The 12,014-nt window shown below is 36.2% G+C and overlaps 1 protein-coding gene across 1 annotated transcript in view; it reads right to left on the bottom strand.

The window, feature by feature from the left end:
• Nucleotides 1-427: 427 nt before the first annotated feature.
• The window catches only part of TAFA5 (TAFA chemokine like family member 5), a gene marked incomplete at both ends in the record, with an annotated part of 343,285 nt that continues 331,698 nt past the window's right edge, over nt 428-12,014 (bottom strand). Inside the window, 3 exons of the mRNA XM_079533670.1 lie at nt 428-491; nt 1,125-1,144; nt 2,451-2,578. Coding sequence (XP_079389796.1) covers nt 428-491; nt 1,125-1,144; nt 2,451-2,578 — 212 coding nt within the window. The remainder of the gene's footprint in view (nt 492-1,124; nt 1,145-2,450; nt 2,579-12,014) is intronic.

Raw genomic sequence — 12,014 nt, forward strand, 5'->3', positions numbered from 1 at the left:
TCATGATACTGATTAATGTATTTAGAAAAGGACTGCAAATATTAGATTAACAAATGTGAGTTAACAAGTGAGGATATAATTAAGGATATAACGTAGCTACCACTGAAAATGTGGTTAACTGTTTCTACTTAACAATACAAATAATGTATAATAATTCATTTAATATGTTTGGACATGATTTTTCCCTTACTTCCTGGTGACCATTTTCCTGTCCCTTCTCTGCACACTGTTAATCCTCCCCATTATAATTAGACGCCACTGTGGGACTGGTAACTCAGATGCATATTCTGAGCAGAAATAGAAAATACTTGACTGTGTCAGTAGCTTTTGACATAAGAACACTGCCAGAGAAAATAAGGTCTTATGATGTTTCTGCTAGAAAATGTCTCTTCTTTTAAATCACAGTCAAGCACTTCAAAGAGTTATCCTAAGACATAGTTTCCACGCCTGTTACCATTGTCCAGAGCTTTCCATAACCTTCAATGAAGCATCTAGAGAACAAATGAACATTTGTTAAAATGTAATTTTATTAATAATGCATTATGGCTTGCATTTTCATGGTTTTGCTGTTGGTTGGTTTTACTTTCCTTTCCATTCTGGATTCAGAGCTTCCTTAAACATTCTGAGAGCTAGTCTGCCTTGACTGAAAAATACTGTGTGTTTGTTGTGTGTCTGCATGTGTGATACCAACTGTTGAAGGCTGCTCAATGTTAGATGAAGACTTATGCTCAGAACTGTTCTACAGTTGGCTCTCTGGTAGAATCTTTCCTCACCAATGACAACGTCTCCATGTGGGGAAGAATCGGCTTAATAATATTATACTTGCCTCGGCCATAATTTAACTGAGATGGGGCATGATTATAATTTCATTTATGTTAATCAAAATCATGAGTCATTCAATTCATGTCAATAGCATTTAAGAGCTATACAGACAAGAGCTCAGAATCAAGACTTCTGATGTTAAATCTGAAAGGTTATCTGAATCACTTTAATAAAGATAGATACTGAAGGATAGATCCTCAGCTTACTTTGCATTATTCAGCCATTTCATTAGCATAAAACATCAAATAAAGAACTATAATGACAGCTGATAATGTGTCATGGTACATAGGTTTTCCACTTACCTCAAGTACAGAAAACACCCCTGTATTAACAAGATTTAAGATTATACATTTGGTCTGACAAAGTTATATCAGGAATCCTTGCCATTGGAAGCTCACATTAATGTTTAAAACATCTCTTTTTTTTTTTTTTTTTTTTTGGTTTCTTTTTTTTTGTTGTTGTTGTACATGCTTATGTAACTTGAGTTCAAAATATCTATACACAAACAATATTCAAGTAAGACCTCAGAGACTGAGTTTGGGAGCTCTGTCCATAATGAAATGTCTTCCAAAAACGAGAGCATCAAAACAGTAATCACATTTCATAGAGTTTCTTTTGCATATAACTTGTAAAGTCCCATCAACTCTTCATTCCTTTTATAAAAGATACAGATATTCTAAAGCTATAAGAGGCTTTCTACTGCTGTCTGTCTCATGTTCAGGCAGAGAAATTGTGCAGGGGTTGATAGGTGTTAACTTAGCCCTCAATAATAAGTACTCGTAACACAAAATATCCTTTAAATTGTCTTATTTAAATTACACTCAAGCTCCCTGTAAATCTAAAAAATGTTTACAGGGGAAAAAATCATTTCACAAGGTCTAGCTAGCTATCAGAATGTTTCTCTATTTTACTTATCAGGATTTTTTCCATTTCTGAAGTCAGAGAGTTATTGGCATTTGAGAACATTTTATTGAAATATTTGGTATATTACAGACTCTAGAAACTATCACTGTCATATACACTATCAGCTTCACTGCAAGAATAAGCCCCAAGACACCAAATCATAGATCTGAAGATTCTATCAACAAACTAGGACCAAAACGAAGGTAAAAGGCATTTTTATTTATTTATTTTTTTTTTAACTAGGTTTTCTATGCTGCTCAGTTACTGCCTCAATGAAAGCTTAAGATCTGTCAATGCAAAGATTTTTCCATTGTGGTGGGAGCAGCAAAAGTATTTCCTCCTCACCTCTGAAAGGAAAACTTTCTTTCTGCTCTGCTAGAACACATGTTCAGTTTTATATCCCATACTTCCTCAGCATACAAAAATTTTCATAAAGTGAAGAAATAAGAAACCATTTTCAGCCTGAACACATGCATTAGTAAAACCACTGATCCCTTATAAGAAAACCTTGACATAATTTCCATTCTTAGGGGCATTTTACATTTTTCCCTGTGTTTGTGATAGCACTTCTATGCATTTCAGTAAGAACATTTGGACCCATAGCTTAATTATAAGGCAACAGACTTTACAAAACTGTGCTGAAAAGCAATTAGAAATCTCATTCTTTGTTTTCCAATAAAACACAGTGAAAAAGACATTGAATATAGAAAAGAGAAGTGATTTACCGTGGTTGTCTTTATCCGACCTCCTGGTTGTGTACAGGTCCAGCCTGATTTATTGATTAGCAAATCACAGCCTTCTCCTTCTAAACACGGCAGCATTTCACACCACTGTTTTGTTTTGATAATTCGTGCTGAATAGAAAAAAAAAAAAGTACAAAAAAACCCAAATAAACAATAGAAAAGGTTGTCAGGAGAGTTCACATTTCACTTATTTCTAAGCATTTTCTCATTAGAGACATCTATTTTTATCATCTAGTAATGCACCCATAGGTTATGATATAAACAGCCTTAGGCAATTTATAGAATTACTTACATCTCCTGTGCCAGCAAATTTCATAATAAAAGCAGAACTTAAACAACAACAATAAATAAAAAGGTAGCCCTGTCATACATAAAAAACATAAAAGTTAGCCAACTTCAAATTCCGTGCTATTTACAGTCAATGAAATGCTGTGGATGCTAACAACCAGAGTCTTATTATTTTACTAAATCATCACAATAGCCTAAGCATGACCTATGACTGAGATGCATTGTGTTAGGCTGTAAATAATCTTATTGTGAATAGCTTACAGAGTAAATAGACATGAGAAACAGTGGAGAGAGAAAAGCTGTAACAGGTAAAGAGGTTAACGTAATGATAGTAATTGGGAAAGCCCTGTGATATTTACAATAGTAGGCAAGTCAGGGCAGGGACTAGAAACATAAGCAGGACATCATGAATAGTTGAGGTTGTTTTGCTTGCTCAGCCCAGAGAAGAGGAAGCAGAGAGGAAATCTCATGGGGGCCTACAGCTCCTCACAGGGAGTGGAGGGGCAGCACTGAGCTCTGCTCTCTGGTGACAGCATCTGAACCCAAAGGAACGGCATGGAGTTGTGTCAGGAAAGAGAATTAGGAAAAAGTTCTTCACCAGAGGGTGGTGGGCATGGAACAGGCTCCCCAGGGAAGTAAGTGGTCATTGCAATAAGCCCGCTGGAGTTCAAGGAACATCTGGACAGCACTCTCAGATGTAGGGCTAGAATTCTGGGTGGTCCCGGGTAGAGTTAGGAGTTGGACTCAAAGATCCTTGTGGGTCTCTTTCAGTTTGAGATAACCTTTGATCCTATGACTAGCATAGAAGGAAGAACATGTTAGGAAGTTATGGGAAAGGAGACCGTAAACCTGGAACAAAAACCCTATTGTCCTATTACTACAGGGGAAAGGAGATTTAGTCAGAAAGTTGAAGTCCCTAACTACCCGAAAAGTGTTGTGTTACATGTTTTGTGGCTTCTCTTAATGCTTAGTCCCCCTTGTAAGCTCATTCCTCATGACTTCCTCAAGGTTGTGTAGCAACAGAGCATTAAAGGAGATGCACACTAGCTATACTGATTTTTTTTTTTTTTTTCTGCAAGCTAGGGAAAAAAAGGGGTTAATTCCTGTAAAAGTATTTCTGGCTTATAATAAAACTTATTTTGAGTTCACCTATTTTGTAATTGGGTTCATTCTGGTGGAATACTAAGCAATATGACTAAGATCAGATATTTGTTCTTTCATTCTCCATGTAGGGAAAATTGTAGAGTGGAGAGTTAAAATTATAGAACGGCTTGAGTTGGAAAGGTCCTTAATGATCACCTAGTTCCAAACCTCCTACTGCCGGCAGGGTTGACAACCAGCTGAGATTGCCCAGGGCCTCATCCAACCTGGCCATGAACATCTCCAGGGATAGGGCACCCACAGCTTCTCCAGCAAAACTGTTCCAGCGCCTCACCATCCTCTGAGTAAAAATTTCCTCCTAATATAGAATCTAAATCACCTCTCTTTTAATTTAAAATAATTCCCCCTTGTCCTATCAATATCTGACTGCATACAAAGTCAGTCTCCCTCCTGTTTATAAGCTCATGTTAAGTACCTGGAAAGCTGCAGTGGGGTGTCTCTTTACAAGAAGAATAAGCCTAGCTTCCTCAACCTTCCTTCATAAGAATGGTGTTGCAGTCCTTTGATCATCTTTGAGTACCTTCTTTGAATCCACAGTTCCATGTCTTACTTGTTTTGGAGTCCCAAGTTAGTTTGGGATGCTTTTTTTTTTTTTTTTTTTTTTTTTAAATAATAATACAGGCATAGATTTTCTTGCATGGTGCCACATGTTTATGCTAAATGATGAACAATACGTCTTACGCAGATGGTAAGGATTGCAGTCCACAGAAAACAGCCTTCGTTTGGTTCTCTCAGAGATCATCTTGACAATACTGGGCTAGGCTGTGAGAAAGCTTTGCCACCTCAACTTGTATGTGTGTGCTTTAGGATTCAATGTGAAAACAAATTCCACAAAGACAGAGATCATGTCCTCCTCTATGTTCACGCGTAACACTATTATCTGAATCATACATATATCTCATATCTCGTGAGATCAACAAAAAGAGCTACAGGGGAAATAAATGCACATGAAGCTTATGGTGCTTAAAATTAATTTGGGTTCAAGTAGATTAAAAGCAGGCATTTACACCCAGTGGCAGCTCTTTACACTCGCCTGAACAGTCTCCTCACACCCTTGATTTCCTGTCTGAAACTACTTAAGAACACAATTCCCAGTGCCACTAGAAAATGACAAGAAATACAATTGTAATTTAAAGTATTTCAATAAAATCCTTTCCAATACTTTGACACGAAACATCTTGTGTCCTCAGTCCCAATACAATTTTTGGTAAGCTCCAGCAATATAACAAAAATTTCTTTCAGTGGGAGCTCAATCTGAAACTTATAGCAAGGTTTTCATTACTAAAAAAGCACCATAGCTCCCTAACATCTACATAGGAACATTCTCTGTTCATGGGCTGAAATATATCACTAGAGGAACAATTCCCCCAAAAGATTCATAAATACAATTTTTTTTTTCGAAGCAAATCAACTAAGTTTTTATACTTATAAAATAATGAAATACAGATTGTACTTGAGGTGCATAGGTACTGCTCTATTGAGAACTGGACTGCATCAGTTTTCAAGGCTAACATCTCTTACGTAACTTGTATTAGCCTCATCCTTCCTGAGTGAAGGCATGCATCCAGTCACAGACTTCACAGAAAAGCCTTATTAAGATATTAACAACAACCTCACCATTTGCATTTATGTTTTGTAAATCACATATTGTAATGTAATGGCTATTTCTATCAATGTCTCAATAATATGAAGGCTCAGTGAAAGACTGAGCAGTCAGTTAAACTAAAAAAATATATATTAGATTTCCATTATTATCTCAGGTATGAGGTTTTCCTGGAAACATATTTTTGAAGGTTATTTCAAATTATATTTATTTCCCCTATGGATTACTCTTAGTGTTTGCTTGGTTGCTATCTCAGAAGGCAGCTATCTGTAATATCACAAATACCTGAGCTCTTGCACTGGGTATTGGCTATATCCACACAAATTTAGTACATACCAAGAGAATTTCACAGAATTTCTATCTTAAGTGTGCTGGATTGCTCATGCATCTAAAAGCAAAAGGTTTTTTTTTTTTTTTTGCAGGAAATATTACTCAGCTCTTGTTAAAGTGCACCTTAGCTCTGCAAAGTTTGCTCCATAGGGTCTCTCCCTGCCTTGCAAATCTACCACTTTTCAAGCTGATACCATATTTTTCCTCCCAAAATCTCTGTAGTTTCCCCCGTGCAGTTTAACTTGGTTAATCGGTGCCCTCTTCCTTAACATAATCAATTTTAGACAGACAATTCTGCATAAAACACACACACTTATTCCAACCATAACATGCTTTGTTTTCTTGGCCACCTTCCAGTAGGCAGTTGGACACCCTCACACTCATGTGTAAATTGAAGTTGATAGAGGCGTATTGTTCTCTTAAGCATGTGCAGCTACATCACAGGCCATATCCATATCTGTGGGGTTATGTCTGTTCTTGCATTTTTCCTTTCCAGTTTGTCCATTACAGCAGAGTATCACAATGAAGCTAAATACATAAGTAGCAAAGCATGCAACCATTTTATCAGCACAATATCAAGAACTTCTATTGGTAATTTAAAGTGAGTTTTACTCATCAAAGCAAAGAAATACATTGTATTTCCTCAGGCAGCATAGTTCCTATATAGTTACTTCCTATATTCACCAGGGGTGGAATTCACATCTCTGTAGATAGACAGCAAAAAGCCTATCAGACTTCTCAAATCCTCTCTGAGTTCCATTATAGAGAATTATGTGGTACTTAAATGATACCTAAGCTTTGTGTAAATCTTCTGCAAATAACTGAATTTCATCTCAAGGATCTGATCTGATGCTTCTTTGCATCCCCTAAGAAAGGCTGTGCCCCTTTACTTCAGCTGAAGTTAATAGGAACTGATGATGCTCCTGGTGGAACTGCTTTCCTGAGTAATCACATTTGAACAGGAGAACAAATAGGGACAAACCAACAGCTTCTCATACAGACAGGTCTGAAGTGTACCAGGCAGGCAGAGGTGATACTAACATGATGCCAATCTACCCACTGTAATGTTCTTAAGTATTCTGTTAAATAAAGCACAATAGATTTTTTTTTTTTTTAAGTTCACCCATAATCATATTCAAGAATATTTAACTGTAAAGTGATTCAGAACACCTTTTATTTTTGCTAAATATCACAATTAGGAATTTGTGTCTAATCCTTTCACCCAGTTTAAATTATACATATACCTTTCTGTAGAGAAACAGCTTTATTTTCTGTACTTTCAAACATTAATTTTACATTCAGATAGTTATCAGTTGCTACATCACTAGTCAATCTCACAATTGAAAATCATGACATTTTGGGATAGCAAAAAGTGAGATAAATCAGCAGCAGTAAATGCAAAAAGTTACAGCCATGTAAAGTATGTCAGATCAACACAGGCAGATTGTAATTATTTTCTTTTTTTTCCCAAATACTGGAGAATGAACTTAGAAGTAGAATTAAAAACAAAACAAAACAGCTGTTTTATGGAATAAAGATTTTGTTTAAAACAGCACTTGGATACTGAGAATATTATTTTAGGATACATCAAGCTTTTAGGCATGAAAAGTGTGCATGAAATAAACATTTACAAATCGCAATAAAAATTTTAATCTAAAAGTTAGAAAAAAAAACTAAAAAAAAGGTCAGTTCTAGGTGTCTGAAGTAACAAATGAAAAATTCTTTGTAGTGAAAGCAAGGAAGATTTCTCCTAAGCCCAGACAGAATACAGAGTTTTTGAACATACTTCTTAACTGAGGGTTTAGATCACCTATACTTCTTACAGAATGATGTCATTCTCCACATTCTTTTTTTTTTTTTCCATTGATAAATTGTATCAGTTAATGCAGGATGTAAAGTATGCATTAGAACAAAAAATATTTATTTTTTGATTTTCATACCTTACTTCACTGTTGTTATTCTGTAAATTTGAAGAAAGTTCATCAGCATAGCTGATCCCTAGAGTTCAAGAATATCTTCAGCTTCATCAGTTTAGATGCAGTTACATAAAGAAATTTATCCTAGTGAACCTTTTCCCCTTTTAAATGAACAAGATCTACATCTCCCTCGTTGATCACCTCCAGCTGATCCCAAATGGTATAATCATCCTACTCTTCTTCCTACCTTTCTATTCTCCTTAGCTCATGTTTTTCCTACTCCTACTTCTATTTTATTCAGCTGTAAACTCTTGCCTCAACTGTTTTAACATTTGCTCCAACCATATCTCTCATCTGCCTGATTTGGTACATATACCAAAAAAAAAAACTTTGCAGAGCCTCTTACATTTTGCTAGTTTTACCTAAAACTTGTAGCTAATTTTAATTGTCCATAATTAGTACAGAGGTTAATTAACTTGCCCGGTAACACAAGAAATTTGTTGCAGAGTTGGAAGCAACGCTTCTGAATTCTTAGAGGTCACTTGTGCAGAGACCTTTATCCGTCCCATTTTCCTTCAGAAACAAAGAGCATGCTTTATTACATACAGATGAGAAATTAAAACAAAAATAATTTTATGCATAGTTATAGGCTTTTAAAAACATATCAGTGAAACTGCAGCATCAGGAAAAAAAAGGCCAGTGGAAAGAAACTGAATCAGTCCTTTAACAAGAACTGCAATAATGTACTGTCTTTAGTGCAGCGATTTGACTGTAATAGTGCATAAGCCCCAAACATTAATCTATTTTACTATACAACAAGGAAACATCACAAACCTTAGATACCTTTTACAGCAGTCATTCTGCTCCACTTAAAACACTGGAAGCAGTGTTAATTCACAGAGTTAGCTCATCTCAATTATTTATAGGACATCTAGACCAAAGACTACTTAGTTCTAAGAACAGCAATACTGCAATGTCTAGACACCCATTTTGTCATTTTGCTCTTGCTGTCAAGATTGGGAAGAAGGTTGAGAAATATATGGAAAAAAAGTGCTTTCCTGCAGGCTACTCTAAGGCTGCAAATTGATACCAGGTGACTAGATGAAGAGTAAAAGACAGAATGACAAGGCAGAAAATTCCTTCATCTCACCCCAAATACAGCTTCAGTAAGGGTGAAGTTTTATTGTGTCCCCACTGCTGAGAAGAAGCCTTCACTACTGACCTATTTCATGCAAAGGGATGAAAATTTTGGTTCACCAGAAACAGCATAGATTATGCCATTTACTTTGGGGAGGAGCAGTATAATATACAGGAGATGATTTCTAAATTATGCACTCATCATTCTGAACTACAGCTGCCTAAGGGATATTCCTGCTATCTGTATTGATGGTCCCTGGGAATTCAGATGTGGCATTAGAGGTTGCTGGATGAAGTTGTGTAAATAGTTGGCTACTTCAGTACACCACAGCAGGACAGGTTTAGCTCCTAAACTACTGCGTTTAGCAAGATATACAGGCATCCTATTAATTTTAAGAAGGTACCTGAATCTTCAAATGAGTGTAAAATAAATGCCTACTGACAGGTGAAGAAGAATGTTCAAAGATATCGTACAAATCAAAAACAAGTATTTATACGTAATAAATATCCAGAACACTTGATAAAATAAATAAATAAATAAATAAATAAATAAAACATAAAAAACACCACCAACAACAAAACCCCACATGCCCATAATTTAAAAATAAAAATAAAAATCAAGGCAGAATGCAGATTCTGGGAACACTGTAATGAAATTCAACTGCTCTCATCTTCTTTCCTGTTTGTGTTTCACAATAGCAGGATTTCCTCATTATGCTACTACAAATAATACATAAATACATCAATTATGAAAATAAATATGAGAGTAAATGCAAGAGACCTTCAGTAGTGAATAACCAATCCCACTCTTTTCAGTTATTTTTGGAAGCACTAATCTAGTGATCTAGTGATAGTTATCTTAGATTTGTCTACATCCAGTTGTTGAAGTCCTTGTGCGAACGAAGCACTATCCTAAAATGGAAAATACTCTACAAACCAGCTTCACAGTTAATTTATGTCTATTTCCATTTTAAGGTGCAAGGACTAAATTTCTTCTATTTATAATTTGCGCTCATTTGAGACTGCAGTGTATCTCTGCATTCATTCTCAACCCCTTGGCCTTTCTCTGGCAATTACTACAATTGCTCACACAGAAAAGCAGTTCAGCAAATATAGCACATATATTTCAACAGTTTATAAAACAATCTAGCAGTTAGAAGAAAAAAAAACCCAGAACTGTAAAGTTTGCCAAGTCTCACAGAGTCACAGCAAGCATTATGAGAATCATTACAAATAATAAATGCAGATAAAATCTACATGTTAGAATTTTCTATAGACATATGACTTGTGGGAGTAGCCTCTTCTATGCTAGAGGATTCTATGCATCACAAGGCCAATACTTTCAATAGCCAAACGTGGTCCACAGCTTAGGCCAGGAATTCAGCACATGCCTGAATACCCAAAGAAGTACATATTCACTGCTTTTCAACCTGTGAATGATCTAGCACTTCACTGTCTGTGGGTAGTTAGCATTTGCCATCTAATAAGATATGCTAATTGAACAGCTACTCTTGGAGAAAGCCTTTGTCAGGACTCTGTGTCTTCTGTTGCTACCCCCTACTGTTCTGCTCTGCTGTATTCAATTAGTGTGCTGGAAGCAAGTAAAAATCTGCTAGCAAAGAATACGCCAGAGATCAGGTTTTCACCACATTTCACTTTGCTGCCAGCACACCAAGAGCAGCAGATTTAACTGGAGAGGGACAACAGTTTCAAATCCAAAGAAAAGGATTTGAAGACAAAAGCAAAGGGCAGAGACAAGGGAGGGCTATAATGGAAAGCAACAAGAAAACAGATAATAGAAAATAAAGAATAAAACAGGAAAAGAAGGTAAAAGAGGACAGCACAGGACAAAGCCCCACTGCATGTAGCAGCTACTGAGGCAGCTGAACAAGGTCAAAAAGCTGTGCAACTTGTTCAGTGAAGTCAGCAGGATGACAAGGATAAGTGAAGGCTGAAGAATAGAATTGATTTTTTTTCAATCAACTAAACTAATTCCAATCGTTGTGATATGAGCAGAGTACTGCAGTGAAAGACAAGATTCACTGTGGTTAAAGGAAGAATGTGAAATAATATGGCAAATACCTGTGACCATCACTGCATTACACAGGTGTAACCGTGGAAGAGAAGAAATGGCCCCAGAACTCCTGGCTATTAAATATATACACATATCAGTGTAATAACTGAAAAGAAGCTGTATAAAAAATAATAATAATAAAAAGAAATATATATGAAACTGATGAAGAAAGGAAGATGATAGGATTATAAACCAATCTTACAAGAAGTGTCTGAAAACAGGCTGAGCACTGGAGTGGATATAAGTGGCATCTGCAGTTTCACATATTACTGCAGAATATCTGATTCTGTGCTTTCAGGAAGGTGAAACATACTCAAATGATGGCAGCAGTCAGTGTCTTTTTTGGGACTCGAACTGTGCAATGCTCATGTGCCCAGGCTGTTACTAACGCTCAATGAAGTCTGTGCATGATCAGAAAGAAAAGAAAAAAAAAAAAATTACTTCTTAATTTGACACTTGATCTTTTATGAAACAATTAGAATGAGAATGTGAAATTATATGTGAGAACAGAAATGGCTTATTCTTTAATCTTTTAAAACTATTTCTAAGACTATTAGTGCTCTCCCTGTGCATTCAAAGGACAAACATTTAGCAGAGTTCTCCTCTGACCCTCATTGCCTTTGGTACTTTCCAAGTCCAGTGTCAGCATGTACACTGCTGCTGTGACATGGTTGTGACACTTTATTGTGCTCTGAAAGGGATAATAATGCAGCTGTTCTCAAGTACAATGGGCTTCCTTTGTCAACAACTACAGCAGTGGGAAACTCTGCCCTCCTTTTGTCACGTATGTAAGAAGAGAACATGCAAGCAAATTGAGTTGAAATGAGATCAGTGACTAGCACAGAAGGACACTAACCGCTGCCTCTATGTGAACAATTAAAAGTATTAGAAAAGGAAACTCAGGGAGGAGACTGCACTTATCGCATGCCCCCCATAATCTCCCTCTATTCTGTGCTCTGTGCGCTCTTTGCATTTTAATGGTACTTACATGAAAATTAAGAAAACTTTTAATAAAAGTGGTGAAAAGGTTAAAATGA

This window comes from Tetrao urogallus (assembly GCF_951394365.1).
Source record: "Tetrao urogallus genome assembly, chromosome: 1".
Taxonomy (NCBI): Eukaryota; Metazoa; Chordata; class Aves; order Galliformes; family Phasianidae; genus Tetrao; species Tetrao urogallus.